Here is a 26,899-nt window from a genome sequence, read left to right on the forward strand (position 1 = left end):
AGCAACAAAATTGAAAATTAAAGATAGAAAGTAGTGCTCTGATGACTGAAATTTGGTAGCAAGGCACCTTTAAGCAGGCAGAAGAGTAGGTGGTAGGATTGATTATGTCTGGAGTGAGAAGGCTCATGAATGGCCATCTGCTTCACTTGTAACTGAAGCCCTTAAATAGGTAACTAACTCAACCAACTAATGGACGTGGAACTCACCATTCAGGAGGTCGGAAATGCAAACTCTGCTGGGTTGTTTGCAAGTAGTTTGAATCAACTTGTCTCACATGTTGAGAGATAATTTTGGCTGAGGTGGGACTTGAACCTTGACCTTCTGGCCCAGAGGCAGAGACACTACCACTGCACCTCAAGAGTCCCTCGGGGTTGCTTGTCAAGCTGATGGGGATGATGACCGATGTTATGAGTAAATCAGTGCCTGACTGAGAGACTTGGCAAAAGGAAAAGATGGATTGTTGACAGCCAACTATTTTCCTTTGTTCACAACACACCTCCCATATGATCTCCCTCCTCCAACCCCATAATCCCTATCTCACTTTCATTTCCCCCCTGGGTTCTTCAACAATGCTGCACATCAGAATGGTGCAATACTGTCATCAGTGTCTGACATCTCCCAAGCCGCAGCTGAGCAATGTGTAGCTACCAGCTTCTGATTGGCTGCCATCTCTCGGGGGTGGGATTTCTGGCCCTGAGGTATGTGATTCCCAGAGAAGGCCCACTGCTGCCCAATTAAGTGCCTGATTGGCACCTAATTTGGTGAGACTTGCTGAAAGTTAGGTGACGGAAATCTTTCAATGGCTCATCCGCCAGCAGCTGAGATGTGCATGACCTACACTAAATTCTAAATAAAAACCGAAAGAACTGCGGATGCTGTAAATCAGAAACCAACAGAAATTGCTGGGAAAGTTCAGCAGGTCTGGCAGCATCTGCGAAGAGAAATCAGAGTTAACGCTTTGGGTCTAGTGACCCTTCCTCGGAACCATTCTGAGAAAGGGTCACCGGATCCAAAACGTTGATACAGATTTCTCTTCACAGATGCTGCCAGATGCTGAGTTTTTCCAGCAATCTCTGTATTGTTTCTACATTAAATTCTGTCCAACAAGGTTTTTTTTTCTACCTTATTGTATTATGCCTGCAATTTTGGGACAGATGGTGTCAGAAATAAATTACCCTCAATATCATGATCAAGTCTCTGGACTCCCATTTTCAATATGGCAGGTATTTATCATAAATATAAAGTAATATTTCCAATATCAACTTTAAGAAATTAACTTGTATTTTAAATATAATTCAAAAAATCTTCATAAAAATAATTTTACTTTAGAGAAGCTATAAGCACCTCAGAAAATCTGCTAATGTACTAAAATATTTTGAATGTTTCAACTCTTCTTGAATTTTTGTCATGAAAATAAGTAGATTTAAATGTAACTAAGTTTAAATTACATTCAATGTTAAACTACAGTGCACTTCATTGTGTGCAGATATCAGAAGGCTGAGAATATGCTAAATGTATTGAAAAGTATGTTTAAAAAGCCCATGCAATACTATCCTCCAATGAAGGCAAATGTCACTTTCAGTATAAGATCACACAGCTTTGTAAAATAGCAGGACATCTCTTATTCTGGTGACCAGAGGTGAGAAACATAGAGTCATAGAGATGTACAGCACGGAAACAGACCCTTCAGTCCAACTCATCCAGGCTGACCAGATATCTGAAATAATTCTAGTCCCATCTGCCAGCACTTGGCCAATATCACTCTAAATCTTTCCTATCCATGTACCTATCCAGATGTCTTTTAAATGTAATAATTATACCAACCTCCACCACTTCTTCTGGGAGCTCACTTCAAACACGCACCACACTCGACATGAAAAGGTTGCCCCTTAGGTCTCTTTTAAATCTTTCCTCTCTCACCTTGAAATGTTGCCCTTTAGTTTTGGATACCCTCAGGTCTACTTACCTGATCCATGCTCCTCATGATGTTATAAACCTCTATAAGGTCACCCTTCAGCCTCTGACACTCCATGGAAAATAGCCCCGGCATATTCAGCCTCTCCTCATAGCTCAAACTCCCCAACCCTGGCAACATCCTTGTAAATCTTTTCTGAACATGTACCAAATAAACGTACCAATTGGAAAACCTAATCGAATGCATTCCTCCAGATGTTGGAAGGCATATTAGTGGGGACTGGTTAAAGCCTACACTTACCTGGCCTCTGTCTGACTCAGAAATTATTAGTAATAATGGGAAATATGGTTGAGAAAATAAAACCCTGTTACAGTTAGAAAAACCACTTGAAATCAAATGTTGACATGTGAAATTTATACATGCTAACTGGTGTTTCACTAAATTAGAAATCGTAAAAAGTAGTATTTTTTCACAAAGGCAGCTTTTTTGGCATATCTAATAATTGAGTTCTCATGCTTACACTCGAGCATAACATAATTAAAACACTGATTTGATTATAACATGCAAGGGAATGTGAATGATAATGATTGAATGAAGCAGAAAACTTTTCAGTTGATTGCATACGATAATAATAAATATTCTATGCCAAAATAGAAAAGGTAAATCTGAAATTCGTACCATTCTTAGATATACAGTTATAGCCAGCGAACAATACATGTGTGAGTATTGTGCACAAAATAAATAATGGCAAGATCAAAAACATAAATAATTTCATTAAGAAAATTCATTACAAATTGTGTGGCCATTGCTCATTGATTAACATTATCTAGCAGGTAATGAATGCATTCAAACAGACTGTTAAAACCCTAGTTAATTTATTCTGCTCCTACATTTTCCAGTAATTGTCTTAACTGGTGTTTTAGTTTACCAGTCCAGAGCTTACATAAATGCTGCCTAGAGCATCTACAGCACCAATAACAAGAGTTTGATAAGAACATTTTCCCCCATGGAGGTTCCATCAATCAAAAACAATTCAGAAAAAGTGCTCAAAATAAATACCACTTTCAAGAAAACACAAGACAATATTTTCACATGCATTAATTATTTATTGAATTATATAGTAGCAGCAGAGCTACTTTAATTCTGCTGCAAATCAGTTACTGTTTAGAGACCTGCCCTAATTTCTGATTTACCAGTAAAGAATGTTTCTGTGTTTGTACTGTTCTAACTTACACCCAGAATTGTACTACCATAACCTGAAGGTTTGCCTTAGCCTGAATATCTAAATGGATAACGTATGGTTGTACTTCCAACCAAATGTCCAGAATTAAAAGCACAACCATGTTCTTGATTCTTTAAAAAAGTTCTGTACTATTCAGCCAAATTTTCCAAGAACATAGTATCTTTCATTACTCACAAAATTAAGTTTATAAAACTATACAAATAATATGGAATTTGGAATTGAAAGTTCATGAGATGGAAAAGGTTACCGTCATTACAGTCAAAAGTCATGCACCGAGCAGAAGTACACTTACCACCTGAGGCAGCGAATATGGGATCCACGGTCAGGCAGAAAATCAGAAAGGATACAAAGGCAAAAGAAAAGGTTAGTCTCTAACATGCAGCTGTTGACATTTCCTCTATTGGAGATTTCCAAGCAGAATGGAGGCTATCAAGGACAACAAAGCAATGCTACATACATTCTATTCCACTTGGTTCATAACAAGTTATGAGCATCAATTTTATACAAGATTAATGGAAGTATGTGCAAGGAAATACATGACAGCATACCTAACAGCACAGATTATTCCCTTTCAGCCTATGAAGCATTAAAAATACCAATTCAAAATGTAGAAAAACAAGAATGATCTGAGGTGAGTAAATATCATATGGCCCATTGAAGTTTGCATCGTTAAGTATTTCCACTTCCCTTTTATTTGGCCTATATATCTAACAATGTTATATGTTTTTATCTAGCATCATTATAAGTTTTTTCAAAACTTCAATATTCCCTTATAGTTTATCTCCTTTACCTTTGAGATCTTTCATATTATTCTTTCTACAACAAAATTACAAATTGATGTAAGTGCAGGTTGAGTAGTGCGCTATAATTTCTGCAGATTCACAAGTCCATTGTCCTGGCTCTGAACTCCAAAATTTTATTTGCTGCACCACACTTTCCAAACTGGAATGTTTACGATTTTTCCTAGGTCCCTTCCAAAATCTTCTGTGCTGGTTTTTCCCAATATTTTGCTGCTGTTATCTTTAAATGGCTAACCACTCTTTTACAGTTCTGATACTGAAAGGATTTTATTATTGTGTTTAGTACAATGTGTTTAGTACAATGTGCCCTTTTGGCATGATTAATTTATTTTAAAACTCACTAAAAACTCTAACATGATGCTGTATCTTTCCAAAAGTTATATAAATAGTAATTTGGTAGTATAGAGCTCAAATATTGCTGAAAAGAAGACACAATTTGCTGTAGCTTTTCATCTTGCATTCAGCAGAATAATTTGCAAGAATGCCAATAAAGGGGAAAATCAACATTTATAATGCTTGAGAGGAGAGTGCTAATGAGGTGCTGGAAGACTGGAGGTTGGCTAACGTGGTGCCACTATTTAAGAAAGGAAAAGTCAGGAAACTATAGACCGGCGAGACTGACTTCATGGTGGGCAAGTTGTTGGAGGGAACCCTGAGGGACAGGATTTTCATGTATTTGGAAAGGCAAGGACTGATTAGGGATGGTCAACATGGTTTTTTGTGTGGGAAATAATGTCTGACGAACTTGATTGAGTTTTTTGAAGAAGTAACAAAGAGGATTGATGAGGGCAGAGCAGGAAATGTGATCTATATGGACTTCAGTAAGACGTTCGACAAATTTCCTCATGGGAGACTGGTTAACAAGGTTAGATCTCATGGAGTACAGTGAGCACTAACCATTTGAATACAGAACTGGCTCAAACATAGAAGACAGAGAGTGATGGTGGAGGGTTGCTTTTCAGACTGGAGGCCTGTGACCTTTGGTGTGCCACAAGGATCGGTGCTGGGTCCACTACTTTTCGTCATTTATATGTATGTAAATTATTTGGATGTGAACTTAGGAGGTATAGTTAGTATGTTTGCAGTTGACACAAAAATTAGAGGTGTAGTGGACAGCGAAGAAGGTTACCTCAGATAACAATGGGATCTTGATCAGGTGGGCCAATGTGCTGAGGAGTGGCAGATAGAGCTTAATTTAGATAAATGAGAGGTGCTGCATTTTGGGAAAGAAATTTTAGCTGGACTTATACACTTAATGGTAAGGTCCTCAGGAGTGTCGCTGAACAAAGAGACCTCGGAGTGCAGGTTCATAGCTCCTTGAAAGTGGAGTCGCAGGTTGATAGGATAGTGAAGAAGGTGTTTGGTATACACTACTTTCCTTTATTCATCAGAGTATTGAGTACAGGAGTTGGGAGGTCATGTTGCGGGTGTACAGGACATTGTTAGGCTATTTTTGGAATATTGCATGAAATTCTGGTCTCCTTCCTATGGGAAGGATGTTGTGAAACTTGAAAGCGTTCAGGAAAGATTTTAAAGAATGTTGCCAGGGTTGGAGGATTTGAGCTATTGGGAGGGGCTGAATAAATTTAGACTGTTTTCCCTGGAGAATCAGAGGCTGAGGGTTGACCTCAGAGGTTTATAAAATCATGAGGGGCATGGATAAGGTAGATAGAGTCTTTTCCCAGTGTTGGGGGAGTCCAGAACTAGATGGCGTTGGTTTAGGTGAGAGGTAAAAATATATAAAAGGGACCTAAGGGGCAATGTTTTCATGAAGATGTTGGTGTGTGTATGGGATCAGTTGCCAGAGGAAGTGGTGGAGGCTGGCACAATACAGCATTTAAAAAGCATCTCGATGGGCATATGAATAGGAATGGTTTAGAGGGATTTGGGCTAAGTGCTAGCAAATGGGACTAGATTAGTGTAGGATATTCGGCCGGCATAGATGAGTTGGACAGAAGGGTTTGTTTCCGAAGCTGTACATCTCTATGATTCTATGGTTGGCAATTGGACTCTGATTCGAGAATATGTTGCCATGGAGGATGCAGTAGTTAATGTTTTTTTTAATTCACACATGCTGCTGGTTCAACCAGTATTTATAACACATCTCCAGTTGCCCTTGAGAAGGTGGTAGTGAGCTGCCTTCCTGAACCACTGTGGTCTACATGCTGACTGTTGACTGTTAATTGCCCGGCTGTTTTTGGATTTCAAACTAGCAGGTTGAGTCTGATTGATCAGGAAATTTCCCTGAGAAATAACCCAGTGAATTGCTGTCAAATATCTGGTTGAGTTTAAACAGGCACAGTATATGCACATTCTTTATGTCTGAAAAGAACAGATTCCTGCGTATTAATATATGTCAATTCCAGTATACTCAAGTAATGTGAGCCTGACAATCCTACATTGGTAATCAGTTCAATACAGGTTATAGCTTCCCCCTTAAGTTTTGTACAGATTGTTTTTTTCCCTGTTGACTTCACTGTTCATCCCTTCAGTAAACTGCTTATGTAATTTACACTTTTAACCGTAAACTTCTTTTACATACTTAATTTTATAGTTTCTTTTCCATTTTTCTTTGAGGAAACTTTCCCACATTTAGCTTTGTGTTCTCACTCAGTAAATTTGCCTTAATGAATTCACATAGTCCTTGCTTGGTACTGATTTAAAAAAAAACAATGTCAATACTGTTATTGTTTACTTTTTATGCTGACCCTGATCCATAAGCCAATAAATTTTTAATGACTGCTCCCAGGCCCTTATAAATTTCCTTCCTGTTCCTTTTGGTTATTAGAGTTAGACAATTACTTATCTTCATACACTCCACATGCGGCATTAAGGATGTCATTCTGATTACTTCTAAGAACCAAACCCAGAGTGGAGTTTTGCCAATAAGGTCAATGAAACACGGGAGTCATGAAACATATTTGTTGGTTCATATTCTGCTCCTAACCAGCAGTTGAGGATTTCTAGTTTATATCTAATCATACATCATCTCACATTGGGCAGAACTTTCCAGACCTCCACCAGTAGGTTTGCAAGTGAGGGGATGGATCTTACATTTTCAATTAAACATCCAGCCAACTGCCCGCCCCAACCAATTCACAATTTTAAATGGGATGGGCAAGGCCTATAACAGCCTGTCCATGTGAGGCCTTTAAGTGGCTCATTATTCTCTACTTAGAGAATTACTTACCACCCCATCTCTACTTACTACCCAATCACTAAGTCTGGCAGAAGACTTTCAGGGGTGGGGTGAGCCCAGCAGATCAATTGGTTTGGGCTTCAGGTGGAGGACAGTGCCCTCCCTCAATAGCCTCTTGCTCTCGCGGGAGCCTGTAGCTTCTCATCAAGACCCATAGCCCACTCATAGTTCTCACTTACTCTTCTCACAATCCCCTCTCTGGTGCACTCCCTGTGATAGAGATTGTGAGCTATGGGTTGAGCTACAGACCAACCCAGGAAGATCTATTGATCACTCCGTGTCACCTCCTAGTTATTAACAATGCTTTCAAGACCAGCAGGAATTCAAGGTCAGGGAGGAAGCCCAACCAGTCATGCCACCTGGATCTCTCCCAAAGATTGGATTTTCATATCGAAAACTGCACACCCATCCCTTTTCAGGTCTGCACCCTCACTGGTGCCCCCCCACTCTGACTGAGGGGTGGAATGCCCATCTCCAGCCAATGCCAATAGTTGTGGGGCTGCTGTGCTCCGAGGGGATGTCTTTCTCACTAACTCTTCATGTGCTGAACTGAAAAAAATTCTGCCGCTTATTTCGGCTCCTTCATCATCACTGTTTTTAGAACAGTTTACATCTCGGTTCAACAAATCAGTTTGCATCCTTTGGAACAGCCATTATTTTTTCCCGAACCTTCATGAAGTTTGTTTCCCTGTTTTGAAGAAGAAGAAATTGACTAACTCCTGAAAACAGGTAAAGGCTTTGTGTTATTTAATTAGGCCAAGCTCATTTATTGCATTGTAGGCAGCATGAAAACTCGGTACTATGTGCTCTCTAAAATGACTGCTGCATGCAGCTACTACTCCCTGTGATGTTCACGGGTTGCACAATCTGTTGCAGTCTCAACAGCCAAATGTTACTTAGAAGCACAGCATGCTGTTTTAAGGAAAGGTGAAATGTAACTGTAAGAATTGATGGTATTTTTCAAAAGTTCATTAAGACTGCAATAATTAGAGCAGTGACTGAACATGACAGGGAGTAAGCACAAAGGGTTTCAGACAACGATCTTGATGGAAAAAGGTGAAAAGGAGAGGTTTCTTTCATTTGGGAGGGATTAGATATCCTCTTGTTATGTGCTTAGGGATGGAAGCCATGGGAACAATTGATGGTGCAAGTCAACGACAGGAGTGCTGTTTCAATAATATGGATTCAGTGCAGCAGTGCAACAAGCTTAATACAAGCTTAGTGCAACTTGATACAAATTATCAAGTCAAACAAGTTCATTTTTACTTTATATATCCTGCCAACATCCACTGTTCAACCTTTTACATTTATATAGCCCAGCAATAAGCAATAGCACTGTGTGGTATGGTGTGTGTGTGTAACCATTTTTATCAATGCGACATCTGCCAAACTGTTCATTGGTAGTGTGTTTCACAATTTGGACATCATCCACCGAGAGTCCATACAACAGCTAAAATGGGTATACACAGCACAATTTCTCCCTCATTATCATTCCAGATTTTATACATATATAAATGTGCAGTTTCTATCTGAATTAATGCTGATTTTTCTTGTCCTTTTTTTAATGCACCTCCACAGTTGTTGTTAGACACTAATATCGAAGAAATGATTGAACTCAAAAATAATCAAAGCTACCGAAACATAAAAGTAGAAAAGAAATACAGGAGAAACTTCCCAAATTTTTGGGGGCAGGTCCTGGGGCATGCAGATTAGGATTGTCCCAGAAAAGGCTGTTTGATCTGGACACCAACATTATCTGGACACCAACATGGTCCCTCACCCTCTTGCACTTATCCCAGGATGATTCACAAGTCCTGGGAGCAATCCCTGTAGATTTGGTTGGCAAACAATTGAAGTACTTTAAAAGGCAATTAAGGGCCTTTTTAAGCATAGAGTCCTTCACTGCCAGCTGCACATTAGTTAAATGCAATGTTTGCAGCTCAGCACGTTGGAGAAAATGAGTTTAAAGTGGGAACTGAACACAGGATGAAATGATATGAACAGCAGAAATAATGAAGCAGACAAGTTTGTATTCAGCTACAATGCAAGGTCTCCACAGGAGTAGTCTGAACTCACCAATTTTGTTGTGGACACTAACTTTTATACTTAGGATAGGACTGATTTTAATCTTGTCTTAGTGAATGTGAGACTTCCCTGTGATATGGAGTCAGCATATTCAGCAGTTAGTTGGATCTCTGAGATGGTGGTGCTGTGGCCGAGAAACTCCACTGACTGGAGCAGCTTTCTCCACAGCTCCATGCAGCAAGATGGAACAGAAGGGATAGAACACAGCTACAACTTAAAATAGATGATACCCTCAGGAAAGGGTGTCTCGGCCAAAGGTAAACTTGCTTAAACAGCACTATTTCTGATGGCTCAGGTTCTTGCAGCAGGTGGTCACAGCTAACTGCAATCTCTCAAAGACAGTTCTTCAAGTGCAGCAGTTGGCAATATTGCCCATGGTAACCATAACCTTCAACATTTTCACATTCAGGACCTTTCATAGTTCAGTTGCTGACTTAATTGATGAGGCCAGATTGAAGAAGTTGGGATTGTTGTCCCTGGAGAGAAGAAGGCTGAGAGGAGATTTAATAGAGGTTTTCGAAATCATGAGTGGGCTGGTCAGTGTAGATAGGGACAAGTTGTTCCCCCTCATAAAAGAAAAAATAACAAGAGGTCATAGATTTAAGTTAATTTGCGAAAGAAGTGAAGATGATATGGGATTTGTTTTCCACACAGCAAGTAGTTAGGAATGCACTGCTTGAAGATGTGGTGGAGGCAGGTTCAATTGAGGCAGAGGACATTAAATTACTTGGGTAGAAATGGTGTCCAGGGACATAGGGAAAGGAAGGAGATTCACCCCAGGTAATAGAACCAGTGAAGGCACGATAAGCTGAATAGCCGCTACCTGCATTGTAGCAATTCTATGATATGTTGAATTTCACATTGTGCAGCCAAATGCTACACCAGTCAGTCAACTAATGCCTTGTTTAGAAAAGATTCCAACTATTCACTTTGAGATTGTTGAGGGAATCAAACACAGCTTTGCTTTGTGTTCCCTTTGAAACCCACCCTACGCCAACACTAACAAACCTCCCCACTACTTACACAAGACACCGGCCACTTTCACTTGGCAGTTAAAAACCTTTATCAAAAGGAGCAGAATCGCTGGGGGAATCCACAAATTAAATGACTTAGTAATAAATGAGTTCATAAAAACACATTTTTATAATCAAATTTTAAAAAGCACTAATGGAACATTAACAATTTGAGGAATGATTGTCTCTGTGCTACCAAGAACACTTTCTTGCATTTCCTTCTATATTTCCGACAAAGTGCTCCTCTGTAGCTTCATTAAAGGCTATTCATTTTCCTGTTCTGCCGCAAGATGTCCTTGGCAGATATAGTCTCAGTTTGAAGCCCATGAGGAATCTGTCAAAGATCTGCCGACCTTTGTTTGTGCAGAGCATGGCATGCTTTGTTTATGGTTGTGTTAACTTGACAGCTAGTGTGTGCAGGAAATGGTTGTGCACTGGAAATGTGTGCAGAAATGACTGAGACAACCTGGCATTCGCCTTATAGATTTGTCCATTTTCTGTACAAGGGTGCTCACTGCCTCTGGACAATCTGACAGAAGCATATGCATTTCCCTTTGCTGTTCCACAAATATCCTTTCAGTGTATGACCTTCAAAGCTCAGCACCTGTGTCTACTGAACAGAATGTGGGAGAAGGACTGTTCATTCCTGTTCCTGTCTCCCCAGTCTGCTCCTGCTCACAGGTGATGTGCTCCTTGCCATGTGCCACCCTGCTAGGCCCATCATGATTTATATATCTGCTCCTCTGCAGAGTACACAGAGGTCATGTGACAGGGCTAGTCTTCTGAAGACTTCTCAGGCTTATCCTCATCTGCTTCACTGGCAGCTTCAACATACCTGTGGGAAATTAAAGATATGAATTAAACCTAGATCAAAATGAAATGGGGGCTCCAAACTAACAGAGCAGAGATCAGGGCATTTAATGTATTGTTGACATTGATTCAATATTAGTGAAAGTGAAGTCAGGGGGTATTGTGACATCTAACTCTGTTACCAGCTGGGCTATCCCCAGCTCTCCATTGACACCAATCTGTACAACTGTCTCCCTGTCAATGTTCAGGGTTTCTGCCACAATCAGGATAAGAGTAACCATGGACGGATGCAGCTCCAACCCAGTTCTCTGCCTGACTCTGGCATTGTGGGTTCTTTTCCTCTAACAACAAAAAAAAGCTGAGACTTATTGGTTGAGGTGTTAACTGAGTTAACTGGATATTGAGGATCAAGGACAAACATTTGAGCAGGGCAATTCTGTGGAATGGAACTGAGGATAATACATTGAGGGTGAGTGTGCATTGACCGGACAGCATGGTGGCTCAGTGGTTAGCAGTGTTGCCTCACAGCGCCAGGGAACCCAGGTTCAATTCCAGTCTTGGACAACTGTGTGGAGTTTGCAGATTTTCCCTGTGTCTGTACAGGTTTCCTCTACAAGCTCTGGTTTCCTCCCACAGTCTAAACATGTGCAGTTTAGGTGGATTGGCCATGTTAAATTGCTCATAGTGTCCAGGGATGTACAGGCTAGGTGGTTTAGCCATAGAAAATGCAGTTACAAAGATAAGGTAGGAGAGGTGGGATGTTCTTCAGAGGGTCAGTGTGGACTCAATGGGCCGAATGGCCTGCTTCCAAACTGTGGGGATTCTATGACTATTAAGATGGAAATCTGTGGAAGGGACTGCAGAGAAATACATGTGTATAACAGCAAGTTGTGTCCGTTAGAAGAATGCTGTGCAATAGAATGCTCGGGGGTTGAGAAAATACTGGCTCTCCCGGTTGAGAGTTTTGGCACTCATCTCATCAGACTTCAATGAACCACTTTCAGGATCCAAGTCCTCAGCATCATATCTTGGTTACTGATAATCTCCTCCTACTAACCTGTGGAAAAAGGGCTTCTCTCCATGCCCTCAGTTTATCGATCATCATCTCCATGGATGATTCCATAAACAGGAGGACAGTTTTCCAGGATTTCCATCTCCATTCTCCTTCACACAGAATTGCTTTCCTTCCCTTTGTGATCCCTTTAAGCAAAGATACTTCACTGCTGTTTTAGATGCAAAATCCTGACCCTCTGCCCTTGACTGGGTGGGGAATCAGAAGGTAGGATGATAATTATTTTGTTCTGGTAACACCAACTGCACAGCGTGCAAATTAGAATCAAGTTCCTGAAACAAAAAAGTGATCCCATCATTCCACTCGGGAATAAGCTAAGAAAATTCTGCTGGCGATTTCAACTTGCATTGGAATTCATAAATATGCTGATTCTCCTCATGAGGTTATACTTAACTGAAACAATTATGAGCTGTGAAGAAAATTAATTATGCATATATTTTAAAAATATTTCTAATGCACATAAAATTCTTCTTCAACAAAAATGAATATTTGTAACCATATTTCAGATGACAATTAATGTGGTCATTGCTTTAAGTTTAAATGCATTTTGGTTTATTTACCTTTTCTGAAGTAAGATACTGTTATTTTAAGAAGTTTTACTCTTGTGACATAATTTTTACCTCAGTGTAAGTATCTTATCTGTAAAATAATCAAATGCACTTACATGCCCATGAAGGTCTGTGTTCAAAAGCATTAGTGCACAAGTTAATGTATGGACTCCATCTGAAAAATAAAAATGTATCATTATCACTTTTAATTGTACACACAAATATAATATTATGTTGCAAATATTCCGCTATTAGTGCAGATTTGAGATTGAATCATGGATGGATGTGCTCACAGTAACTTACAACATTGGTAACCCAAAGACATTGGGCTGTATCCCATGATAATTGTGCTTGTGATCTCAGTGGCATTGACTTTAATGAAACAATGCTTAGAAAATAGTGATCTTGTGTAGAAGCAGTGGAGGTGGCTTTCATGCATCTGATTGAGATGATGGATAGGTTAGAGGAGCTCCTTATCTGCATACACAATACACTTTACAAGTTTTCACATAAGCTACAGAAAAAGCTAGAGATAGCGACAGTTCAGTAGCTTTCTGCAGCAACAAGTTGCTAGGAAGACACAATAAGGATACAGGATTCCACTAGTGGCAGTTCTTTCTGATTCAGTTGTTACCGTGAAGAATCAGCTGAAGTACTACAGCTGTCCAAGATCAGCATGAGTTGTCCAAGATCAGCTTGGCTCAGTATAATACCATCAGTAGTATGTTTGCTCATCTGTGCAACACCAGTGGAAAAGCCTTGCTGGGTGTATACCATCGGAAACTAAGACTTTATACTCTTATAGCCTTGTTCGTTTGTCAATTATTTTCTCCTTTCTATCCCAACTGTATCATATTCCTTTTAATATCAACATCTAGTGAAATGTCTATTTTCTACTTCTGTAAAAATCTAAAGCAAAATTATTCTTCAAAACTTTTACCATTTCTCTGTCACCACCTGTAACTTTATTATGCTCACCCTTTAATGAACTTATCAAGACTTTAAATTTATTTTTGTTACTTGTGTATCTATAGCATACTTTATCACATTTTATATAACTTGGTATGCCCTTTTCCTGTCTCCCTGATCATTTAAAAGAAATACTTCTCTTAAGTTCCTCACATTCTATTTTGTCTTCCTGTCCTTTCATATCAAATTGCTTATTATGTGTCTTCATCCTTCGATCTAATTTCCCCTTTAGTTCTCCATTTATCTACTGTGCTCGAATATTAGCTTTCGTTTTCCTGACTTTCGGTGAAATAAATTTCTCATGATTGATTGCCCATTAAAGATTTTTCACAATTTGATGGGTGGAACCTTGCAAATGCTATATCGACAGATTTGATGGTAGGACCAGGAACAAATTTCTAAAGATCAATACAGGGTGGCTCCTCAATATATACCTGCTTCCAAGCATGGATGCCAAAGGCAGGAGCAGGATCAATCAAGGATCCATTGGGTGCAGAGGGAAGGGATCCTTTTTCAAATTAATCTTGTTGTGACCACCTGAGGGAGTGGGTGATTCAGGGTGCTAAATTTCTCATTCAGAAGCTTAATGATCTGATATATCCTGTCTGGAGCCATTTCAAAATGAGTAACCTCACCCAGGGTCTGGGCACAACAATAGGTTTGAGAGTGTGGTGCTGGAAAAGCACAGCAGGTTAGGCAGCATCTGAGTAGCAGGAGAATCGATGTTTCAGGCAAAAGCCCTTCATGGGCTTATATCCGAAACATCGACTCCCCTGTTCCTCGGCTCTTGCCTGATCTGCTGTGCTTTGCCAGCACCACACAATTAACTTTAATCTCCAGCATCTGCAATCCTCATTTTCACCTATAATAATAGGTTTGCCTAAATTAAACAAGGTGCAGGATTACAGCATGTGGTCCTTCAAGCCTGGATGTGCAATTCAATATGATCAGGGCTGGTCCTCTATCCAATGCCCACTTTCCTGCTCGATGCCTCTAAAAATCTAGAACATATAACATTACAGCGCAATAAAGGCCTTCGGCCCTCGATATTGCACCGATCTGCAAAATTAATCTGATGCCCATCTAACCTACACTGTGCCATTATTATCCATATGTGTGTCCAAAGCCCATTTAAATGCCCTTAACTTTGGCAAGTCTACTACTCTTGCAGGCAGTGCAGTCCATGCCTCTACTACTCTGTGTAAAGAAATTGCCTAAATCTATCACCCCTCAATTTAAAGCTATGTCCTCTCGTGTTAGCCTTCACCATCCAAAGAAAAAGGCTCTCATTGTCCACTCTATCTAACCCTCTAATTATCTTATACACCTCGATTAAGTCACCACTCAACCTTTTTCTCTCCAACGAAAACAGCCTCAGTTCCCTCAGCCTTTCCTCCTTAGACTTCCCTTCCATACCAGGCAATTTCCTAGTAAATCTCCTCTTAGCCCTTTTCAAAGCTTCCACATCCTTCCTATAATGCACGCAATACACCAGATGCGGACTTACCAGTGTCTTGTACAGCTAAACCATGAACTTGTGGCTCCGAAACTCGATTCCCCTACCAATAAACACCAACACACCATATGTCTTCTTAATAACCCTATCAACCTGGGTGGCAACTTTCAGGGATTGATGCACATGGACACTGAGATCTCTGTTCATCTACACTGCCAAGAATTTTACCATTAGCCCAGTACTCTGCATTCCTGTTATTTCTTCTGAAGTGAACTACCTCACACTTTTCCGCATTAAACTCCATTTGCCACTTCTCAGCCCAGTTCTGCACGTTATCTAAGTCCCTCTGTAACCCACAACATCCTTTGGCACTATCCACAACTGTGCCTATCTTAGTGTCATCTGCAAATTTACTAACCTATCCTTCTATGCCCACCTCCAGATCATTTATAAAAATGATAAACAGCATTGGCCCCAAAACAGAACCTTGCGGCACACCACTGGTAACTCAGCTCCAGGATGAATGTTTCCCATCGCCCACCACCCCTGTCTTCTTTCAGCTAACCAATTTCTGATGCAAACTGCTTAATCACCTTCAATCCCAAAACTCTTTATTTTGTGCAATAGCCTACCATGTGGAACCTTATTAAACGCCTTATTGAAGTCCATACACACCACATCAACTACTTTACCTTCATCCACCTGTTTTGTCACCTTCTCGAAAAACTCAATAAGGCTAGTGAGGCATGACCTACCCTTCACAAAACTGTGTTGACTATCCCTAATCAAATTATTCCTTTCCAGATGATTATAAATCCAATCTCTTAAAACCTTTTCCATCACCTTACCCACAACCGAAGTAAGGCTCACTGGCCTATAATTTACAGGATTGCCCTGACTCCCCTTCTTAAACAAAAGAACAACATTTGCTATCCTCCAGTCTTCTGGCACTACTCCTGTCAACAATGATGACATAAAGATCAAAGCCAAAGGCTCTGCAATCTCCCTGGCTTCCCAGAGAATCCAAGGATAAGACCCATCCAGCCCAGGGGTCTAATCTATTTTCAAATCTTCCAAAATTGCTAAAACCTCCTTTTTGTCAACCTCAATCCCATCTAATCTTTTAGCCGGTATCTCTATATTCTCACTAACGTTGCCCCTTTCCAATGTGAATATTGATGAAAAGTATTTATTAAGCCCTTCCCCTATGTCCTCAGATTCCACACACAATTTTTCATGACTATCTTTGATTGGCCCTAATCTTACTCTAGTCATTCTTTTATTCCTGATATACCTATAGAAGGTCTTAGGGGTTTCCTTGATCCTATCCACCAACAGCTTCTCACGTCCCTTCCTGGCTCTTCTTAGCCCTCTCTTTAGATTTTTTTCTGGCTAACTTATAATTCACAAGCCCCCTATCTGAGCCTTCACACCTTATCCACCCATAAGCTTTCCTCTTCTTCTTGACAAGAGTTTAAACTTCTTTAGTAAACCATGGCACCCTCTCTCGACAACTACCTCCCTGCCTGATAGGTATATACATAGCAAGGACCCGCAGTCGCTGTTCCTTGAATTAGCTCCACATTTTAACAGTGTCCATCCCCTGCAGTTTCCTTCCCCATTCTATGCATCCTAAATCTTACCTAATCGCATCATAATTGCCTTTCTCCCGGTTATACCTCTTTCTCTGTGGTATATACCTATCCCTGCCCACTGCTATTGTAAATATAACTGAATTATGGTCTCTATCACCAAAGTGCTCACCTACTTCCACACTTGGCTGGATTCATTTCCCAGTACCAAATCCAATATGACATCATCCCTTGTTGGCCTGTCTACATATGGTGTCAGAAAACCCTCCTGCACACATTGAACTAAAACTGACCCATCTGAGCTACTTGAACTATAGTATTACCAGTCAATATTGGGGAAGCTAAAGTCCCCCATAACAATTACCCCGTTACTCTCGCTCCTGTCAAGAATCATCTTTGCTATCCTTTCCTCTGCATCCCTGGAACAATTCGGAGGCCTACAGAAAACTGCCAACAAGGTGACCTCTCCTTTCCTGTTTCTAACCAGAGCCCAAACTACCTCAATGGATGAGTCCTCAAATGTTATCCCAGTTGCTGTAATAATACCCTTCATTCTTGAATATGTTCAGTGACTTGCCCTCCACTGCCTTCTGTGATAGAGAACCAGTGGTTCACTGCCGTTTGAGCAAAGGAAGATTTCCTCATCATAATCTTTTTTCTATACTCACCAACTAGGGAAATCTTTGAATCTAGTGTGTTTAGCCCTGTTAGAGTTTTATGCGTTTCAGTAAGTTCCCCTATCATCTTTTTAAACTCTACTGAATACTGACCCTGTCTAACTAATCTCTCCTTATAGGATAGTCTTTCTACCCGAGTGAGAGAAAGTGAGGATTGCAGATGCTGGAGATCAGACTCAAAATGTGTGGTGCTGGAAAAACACAGCCGGTCAGGCTGCATCCGAGGAGCAGGAGAGTCGACATTTCGAGCATAAGCTCTTCATCAGGAATGTGGCAATTAGGAAGGCAAATGGAACGCATTCCTGATGAAGAGCATATGCTCACGATATCGACTGTCCTGCTCCTCGGATGCTGCCTGACCGGCTATGTTTTTGCAGCACCACTTTTTTGAGTCTACTATCCCCGGTATCAGCTTAGTGAATCTCTGCTGTACTACCTGTATGGTAAGTACGTCCTTTATTATGTAAGGACACCAAAAATGCAAGCAATATTTGGGGTATGGTCTCACTCAGGTCCTGTTTAACTCAAATCCTCATGCAATGAACAGCAATATTCCTATTGCCTTCTTAATTGCCTGCCGCACCTGCTTCTTTACATTCAGTGTCTAGTTTGGAAGAACATCCAGTTCCCTTTGTACATCCTTACTTCTCAATAAGTCACCATTTAAATAATATATTCCTTTCTGTTTTTCACACTAAAATGTATAACCTTACATTTAGACGTGTTGTACTCTGTCACTCAACCTGCGTAAATCACTTTGAAGCCTCCTTGTATCCTCCTCAAAGCTCACAATCCCAACCAGTTTTCTGTCAACAGCAAACTTGGAAATGTTGTATTTAGTTTCCATATCCAGGTCATTTATATATCATGTGAATAGCTGGGGAACCAAGCTCTGGTTCTTATGGTATTCCATTGGTCGCTTTCTGTCACTCAGAAAACAATTCATTTATTCCCAATAAATATGCTAGAGAAACTCAACAGTTCTGTTGGCATCTATCAAAAAGAAACAGCATTACAACTTAGACCATGAGACCATAAGACAGAAATTAGGCCATTCAGCCCATCAAGTCTGCTCCGCCATTCAATCATGCCTGATAAGTTTCTCAAACCCATTCTCCTGCTTTTTCCCCGCGATCCTTGATCCCCTTGATACTCAAGAACCTATCTATCTCAGTCTTAAATATACTCAATAACCTGGCCTCCGCAGTCTTCTGTGACAATGAATTCCATAGATTCACCACTGTCTGGCTGAAGAGGTTTCTCCTTACTTCTGTTCTGAAAGGTCTTCCCTTTACTCTAAGGCAGTGCCCTTGGCTCCTAGTCTCTCCTACCATTGGAAACATCTTCCCAATATCCACTCTGTCCAGGCCATTCAGTATTCTGTATATTTCAATTAGATCCTCCCTCATCCTTCTCTGTTCAGTATAGACCCAGAGTCCTCAAACTTCTTTTGAATTGGACTTGAAACATTAATTCTGTGTTTCTCTCCACAGATGCTGCCAGACTTGCTGAACTTCAGCATTTTCAATGTTTAATTCTCAGATTAACAGCATCAGCAGTATTTTTAAAATTTATTCCCACTCTGTTTCTTGTCTGCCAATCAATTCTTGATTCATTAGGGTTAGTATTAGGCCATTATATTACCATCTTACCCCTTACACTTTAATTTTGTCTACCAATCTCTTATGAAGGCAATTCACAGGAGGATCACCAGCTTGATTCCAAGGCTAAAAGGGCTGTTATATGAGGAGCAGTTGAATAGCATGGGCTTGTACTCACTAAAGTCCAAGATAATGAGGCGGGGATCTGATTGAGGTATATAAAATGTTAAACGGGATGCTAAGGTGGATGTTGAACAGATGTTCCCCTTGTGGGCAGTCTTTAACAAGAGGTTGTGAATATAGAGTGAGAGGAAGTAGGTTCAAAACTGAGATGAGGAGAAACTACTTCTTTCAGGGGGTCATGTGGAACTCCCTGCCCCAGAGTGCAGTGGAGGAAGAATCAATCAACAGATTCAAGAAAGAAATAGCTACATTTCTGATGAAAAATGGGATAAAGGGCTATGGGGAACAGGCAGGGAAGTGGAGTTTTTAGATTAGATTAGATTAAATTCCCTACAGTGTGGAAACAGGCCATTCAGCCCAACAAGTCCACACCGACCCTCCGAAGAATAACCCACCCATGAACCATTCCCCTACTAATGCACCTATCACTATGGGCAATTTAGCATGGCCAATTCACTTAACCTGTACATCTTTGGATTATGGGAGGAAACTGGAGCATCCAGAGGAAACCCACGCAGACACAGGGAGAATATGCAAACTCCACGCAGACAGTCGCCCAAGGCTGGATTCGAACCCAGGTCCCTGGCGCTGCGAGACAGCAGTGCTAACCACTGAGAGTTGATGCTAGGATAAGATCAGCCATGATCATGTTAAATGCCAGAGCAGACGGAAAGGGCTGTATTGACTATTCCTGTTCCTAATTCCTATGTTCCTGTGAAGAATCTTAACAAAAGTTTTCTGAACATCCAAGTGTGCCACATTCTCCTTGTCTGTTCTATTAGTCACATCCTTGAAAAACTCAAGTAGATTTGCGAAGCATAATCTGCTTTTCATAAACCCATGCTGGTCTTGTCCAATCCTGTTAATGCTATCCAATGTTCTGCTATTAAATCTTTTGTAAGAGGCTCCAGCATTTTCCTCACTACTACTGTTAGATCTACTGATCTGTAATTTTCTGTTTATTCCTCTCCCTCCCTTTTTAAATAGTGGGGTAATCTGTGGGAACTGCTCCAGAGTCCATATCATTTCAGAAAATATCACTAATACATACAATACTTCCAGGGTCACTTCCTTCAGTGTTCTCGGATGTGGGTGATCAGGCTCTTGTGATTTGTTAGCTTTTACCCCATGAATTTCGTTACACCTATAATACTGATTTCCTTCAATTCTGCCCATCCCTAGACACTTGGTTCCCTAAAATTTCTAGAAGGTTATTTATGCTTTTGTGAAGACAGAATCAAAGTATGTGTTCCATTCTTCTGCCATTTCCTTGTTTTCCATTATAATTTCCCTGGTTTCTGACTGTGAGGGACCTACATTAGTTTTTTCTACTCTTTTCTCTTCACATATTTATAGAAGCATTATGATCAGTTTCAATGTTCCTTCCAATTTTATGCTCAATCTATTTTCCCTCCCTTGATTAAATTTCTTGTCTCTTTTGCTGAATTCTAAAATTCGCCCAATCCTTATTGGAATTAATACTATCCCTATTTTTTGTAAGCCATTTGTAACCCTACATATTTTTTCCTCCAATTCCATTCCACTATTTGGTCTACACTATACCCCTTTTAGGATGATAGATCCCTCTTGTATTTTATCTTAATTTTTATCAGAGTCTTAAATTATTGAGAGGTATATCCTTTTATTTTCTACTCCTGTTACGCTGTCTTTAACTAGTGGATGGGTCATTTGTTTGCAGAAATGGAAATTTGGAATAGCCTTGTCTAGAATCTACACCAACGCATTACCAGCACTCTCAGGTCATTATAAATATTTTATGTTTAGATTAGCTATCTAGAATTTATTTCCTGAACAAATTGGTCCCTTGAGATCTATATTTAAAATATAGATTTAGCCTGATTTAAAACAAATTGGTCATTACAGAAGTTTCAGTGATTAATCATAAAGTGATTTGCCAATTATTTATGTGCACTTTGAATTGAATCACTTAGCGAATTTTCCTTTTACATACATTCTTTCATCCTAATGTTAAATCCTCACAAACTAATGCTGAATACCAGCAATCGTACTATTTTTAAATTCTCATCAAACAAAGAATAGCTAAATTCTTCCTGTTACATTTATCTTCATGCTATGGGTTCTGTTACTTCTCTCTGTGTGTTGATTATGGTATCACATTTTCTATTTCCTCCTCTGGGATTATTTACTGTTGTTCCATTGTTTAAAGAACTTGATGCCTCCTTCACTCTCTGCACCAAATTCCCTCTCTCACAAAATTCCTGTTTCCTTTCAGCAGATTCTTAGAGCCCTGTGCACACATTACATGACACATGTTTATTTATTCACGTACTTGTAACAATTACATATTATACAAGTACAGTAATAAATTTATATCAAGCAATACTGAATTTTAGCTGCAACATTTTGAAGTGTTCTCATTTTGTAAAAGTCATCTTCAGGGGTGTTAAAATGATTCTCAGAATTGTCAGCAAAGATATAACTTCAATCAAATAATAATCAAAATATATTGAAATATGTTTTCTCCCTTTGAAACGTATATCAATAACCAAAGTATAATTAATCATTTAAACATATTCTCACTGTTTAATTGCACTTGTGACTATTTCTGTACCTTCAGAGTTGATACAATCGCGATTGCATTGACAGTATCTCTTAGAAAAATGAATCAGAACTCTCTCTCGCTCCTGCGTTTCACCCATCAGTGGAAAAGCTTTCAAAAATCTCCTAGTGGAGAAAGAGAAGAGAAGAACTATTTAAAAAGTCATCTAGAAATTAGAGAACTGCTCATTCAGAAAGTCTGAAAATATGTTTGCTTTTCAATAGATCATTATAAAGATGATTTCTATGCTCTTGTTTTCAACAGGAGCATATGAATTGCATATAAATGTATTCGAAGTATTGTTGAGATTTGCCTACATTTTGGTATTATAACATAAATCGTGCAGTCATCCAAAGAAACAAATTGGTCAGTGCACAACCATATCAAAACACAATTTTAGCTAAAATTAGAAATGTGAAATTGATGCCACAGTGTCATTTTACATTTTCAATTTTAAGAAGTAAATACAAATAAAATTAACACAGATAAGTGATGAGACTATTTGCATACAGGAAGTGCCTTTGATTGGAAGATTGCTCTTAAGGGAGACCAGGAAGGAAACCTACTTATATCCCTTCATTTGAACCGTGACTCTCCACTTGGGGATTGTTCTCATCATCTACTCAAAAGAAGTAGGTTTATTTTATTAATTTTAAACAAGAAGCTAAAAGTATCAAACTTTAAGTATGAATATTTAAAGACAAGATGATATTTGAAAAGTTTTATACAGGTTGTTAATGCTTACTCTAATGATTAAAGAGACTATTACATATTCTGCATTAACCTGTCTGGTGTGTTTTTTTAGTGCTGTTGAGGCTGCATTCAATCACAATGAACATAAATTATTCCATTACACACCTGATTTTGCCTTATTGATTATGAAGTGGTATGGATATTGAGAAGGTGAGTCATTCACCTTAGGATATCCAGTCTCTAAGATATCCTAAGATTGATGTGATTGGATCCTTTTCAGCTTCTTGTCAATCATAACCCTTGGATTGTATACAATGGGGCATTCAGCAATAGTGTTATCTTTGAAGTCACAGAGAGATAATTGGAATTTTTCATGCTTTATATGGAAACAGATGGTTTCACTGTAAAGGCACTGTGAATGAGCTGATCATTGTGCAGTTATTTTACACCATTTTCAAATTTATGATCTAGCAACAGTCATTGATGGAATATCTGAAGGGACGTGGACCTAGGACAGTGCTCTGAGGCATTCCTTTAGCAATAAACTGGACCTAAAATGATGTAACCCCAACAAGCACTACCATCATCAACTTTCTTTGTGCCAGCCATCATTCTTTCTAATGAAAAGTTTCCCACTAATACCCACTAACATCAACCTCTGTGGGATTCCTCATGGTACACTTGGCCAAATGCTGCCTTGATGGAAAGAATAGTCACTTTAGGCAAGAGAAGTGCTGTCCAGCTGGAAATACGGTGCCCTATGCTGTATTATCCTTCCTTCTTTTCTCCTAGTTGTTCCTCTCATCAACGATCCCTTGTATTAAGAACGAGCCATTGGCTGGATGAAAGTTAAATGTTAATCTTGGTGAGTTTTCAGATTGATTAAAAGCTCTGTCTCAGCCGTGCATGCTCTGGCACTGAAATGTCAAAAAAAAACATAACATCTCTCATAGTCCTATCCTTTCTGCCACATGTCACATACCACCTCATGTCCTGGACTGACCCCCAATAGTTCCTTTCTTTAATTTCAGTCTATTGGATGAGGGTGTCATTGACTGGCCAGTATTTATTGCCTATCCCCAGTTGCCCTTGAGAAAGTGGTGGTGAGCTGCCTTCTTGAACTGCTGCAGTCCATCTGCTGTGGTTGACCTATATTAACATTCAGGAGAGAATTCCGGGATTTTGATCCAGCAACAGAGAAGGAACCGCAGTATATTTCCAAGTCAGGGTGGTGAATGGCTTGGAGAGGAACTTGAAGATGGTGATGTTCCCAAGTTCCTGCTGCCTCTGTCCTTCTAGTGGCTGTGGGTTTGGAAGAGGCTGTCTGAGGATCTTTGGTGAATTTCAGCAGTGCATCTTGTAGATAATGCATACTGTTGCTACTGAGGCATCGGTGGTAGAGGGATTGGGTGTGGTGCCAATCAAGTGAACTGCTTTGTCTTGAATGGTGTCAAGCGTCTTGAATGTTTTGGAGCTGCACCCATCTCAACCCATGGGGAATGTTCTATCAAAATCCTGACTTGTGCCATGTAGATGGTGGACAAGTTTTAGGGAGTCAGGAGGTGAGTTACTCACTGCAATATTCCTAGCCTGTGAACTGCTGTTATTGGCACTGTATTTATGTGGTGAGTCCAGTTGCGTTTCTGGTCAATGGTAGTCCCCAGGATGTTGATAGTGGGGATTTGGTGATGGTAACACCAATAAATGCCAAGGAATAGTGGATAGACTATCTCTTATTGGTAATGGTCACTGCCTGGTATTTGTGTGGTGTGAATATCACTTGTCATTTGTCAGCCCAAGTCTAGATACTGTCCAGATCTTGTTACATTTGAACACAGATTGCTTCAGTCTCTGAGGATTTGCAAATGGTGTTGAACATTATGCAATCATCAGCAAACATCTCCACTTCTGACCTGATTATGGAAGGAAGGCGTTGATGAAGGAGTTGGAGATGTTTGGGTCTAGGACACTAGGAGCTCTTGCAGAGATGTCTTGGAACTGAGATGACTAGCTTCCAACAACCACAACCACCTTCCTATATGCCAGGTATGACTCCAGCCACAGCTTGCCCCTGATACCCATTGGTTCTAGTTTTTCTAGGGCTCCTTGATGCCACACATGGTTGAGTACAGCCTTGATGTAAAGGGCTGTCATTCTCACCTCACCTCTGGAATTCAGCTCTTTTGTCCCTATTTGAACTTGCTGTAATGAAGTCATAAGCTGAATGGTCATGGAGGAACCCAAACTGGGCACCACTGAGCAGGTTATTGCTGAGCAGGAGCTGCTTGAAAGCACTATTTTTGACACCTTCCATCACTTTACTGATGATCGGAAGTAGACAAACGGGATGGCATTTGGCTTGGTTGTCCTGCTTTTATGTACAGGCCATACCTGAGCAATTTTCCACATTGTCAGGTAGATGCTTGTGTTGTAACTGTACTGGAAGAGCTTGGCAAGGGGACAGGCAAGTTCTGGAGCACACATCTTCAGTACTGTTGCCAGAAGTTTGTCAGGACCCATAGCCTCTGATGTACTTAGTGTCACCCACCATGTTTTGATATCATGTAGAAGGAATCAAATTGGCTGAAGACTGATATCTATAATGCTGGAACCCACTGGAGGAGGCTAAGATGGATCATCCACTTGGCACTTCTGGCTGAAGATAGCTGCATTGCTTCAGCCATATCTTTTGCACTGTTGTGTTAAAGTCTTCCATTATTGAGGGTGGGAATATGTGTGGACCCTCCTCCTCCATTGCATTGTTTAACTGTCCACTATCATTCACAATTGGATGTGGCGTGACTGCAGATCTTAGATCTGAGCCTCAGTTGTGGGCTTACCGAGCTTTGTCTAGCACTGTTTGGCATACACGTAGACCTATTTGGTAGCTTTACGACCTATTTGGTAGCCTTATTTTCATGTGTGCCTGCTGCTGTTCCCAATATGCCCTCCTGCACTCTCATGTTAACCTCCATGTTAGTCTATGCTTGGTGCCCACAACCCACAACTTCTCATATACTTCATGCCACACACACCCTGTTCTCCTTATTCCCTCAATGGCAACTTTTACTCCTGCAATCATTTACAGTACCCTAATACATTATGAACACAGGACAATAGTTGGTTATTTGACACTTTGAGCCTGCCATACCATTCAATAATATCATAGCTGAGCAGAGTTTAACCTTGACTGTATATTCCTAATAATCTTTTATCCCTTGGTCGTCAAGAATTTATCTACTCTACATTGCAAAGATTTAAATGGAATTCTAAAGACACACAATGTCTGGGGAAAAAATTGTTTCCTCATCTCTGTCTTAAATGAGTGACCCTTTATTTTTACGCTATGACTCCTAGTTATAGATTTTCATAAAAGAGGAAATAGCCTTTTGACATTCACATAGTCAAGTTCCCTTGGATTCTGCTAAATTCCAGAGGATACAGACCTAGCCTGTCTAGCCTTTCCTTACAAGACAAGCATAAAGCAACATTACATTATGCCATTGTACCCAATACCCAGAGCCCTCCATATCCTTCAATCCAACCATGCCCATATACTCACACCATTGTACCTTCATGGCATCTACGACAAATTAGTACCAGCTCATTCCAATACTTGTTCTCTCCCACCCAACACACTTTGTCCCGACCACACCAACTTTGCTTAGTATCCAAACAGGTCTCAGAAGGTGATCAGATAGAATAAAAATCGAAATAAGTATTGTAGATTTCATTATAGAGTCATAGAGTCATAGCCATGTACAGCACAGAAAGAGACCTTTTGGTCCAACTTATCCCTGCCGACCAGATATCCCAACCCAATCTAGTCCCACCTGCCAGCATCCGGCCCATATCCCTCCAAACCCTTCCTATTCATATACTCACCCAGATGCCTTTTAAATGTTACAATTGTATCAGCCTCCACCACTTCCTCTGGCAGCTCATTCCATACATGTACCACTCTCTGTGTGAAAAAGTTGCCCCTTCGGTCTCTTTTATATCACCACCCTCTGTCTTCTACCTTTGAGCCAGTTCTGTATCCAAATGGCTAGTTCTTCCTGTATTGCATGAGATTGAACCTTGCTAATCAGTTTCCCATCAGAAACCTTGTCAAATGCCTTACTGAAGTCCATATAGATCATGTCTACTGCTCTGCCCTCATCAATCCTCTTTGCTACTTCTTCAAAAACCTCAACTAAGTTTGTGAGACATGATTTCCCATGTAAAAAGCTATGTTGACCATCCTTAATCAGTCCTTGCCTTTCCAAATACATGCATATCCTGTCCCTCAGGAATCCCTCTAACAACTTGCCTGTTGAACAATCATTCAAAAGCCTGCATTTACAAACCTTTAAGTACAAAATACTTTGCAAGAACAAACATTTCATTCAGGTGTATGATCCTTTATAACAGCAAACATGGGAATTCATTAATGGTACCACTTGGAACTACCAATCAACCT

The 26,899-nt window shown here is 40.1% G+C and overlaps 1 protein-coding gene across 2 annotated transcripts in view; it reads right to left on the minus strand.

Annotated features, from left to right (window-relative positions):
* psd2 (pleckstrin and Sec7 domain containing 2) overlaps nucleotides 1-26,899 on the minus strand; it is a 191,303-nt gene that overhangs the window by 62,699 nt on the left and 101,705 nt on the right. The window contains exons 6-7 of one of the 2 annotated variants that reach the window (XM_043703661.1): nucleotides 21,757-21,869; nucleotides 12,802-12,860 (exon numbers count right to left, since the gene is read on the minus strand). In XM_043703661.1, coding sequence (XP_043559596.1) covers nucleotides 12,802-12,860; nucleotides 21,757-21,869 — 172 coding nt within the window. Of the gene's footprint in view, nucleotides 1-12,799; nucleotides 12,861-21,756; nucleotides 21,870-26,899 lie in introns of both variants that reach the window. The other variant, XM_043703660.1, reaches the window with a different exon arrangement.

The sequence above is a fragment of the Chiloscyllium plagiosum genome, chromosome 14, assembly GCF_004010195.1.
Source record: "Chiloscyllium plagiosum isolate BGI_BamShark_2017 chromosome 14, ASM401019v2, whole genome shotgun sequence".
Classification (NCBI taxonomy): Eukaryota; Metazoa; Chordata; class Chondrichthyes; order Orectolobiformes; family Hemiscylliidae; genus Chiloscyllium; species Chiloscyllium plagiosum.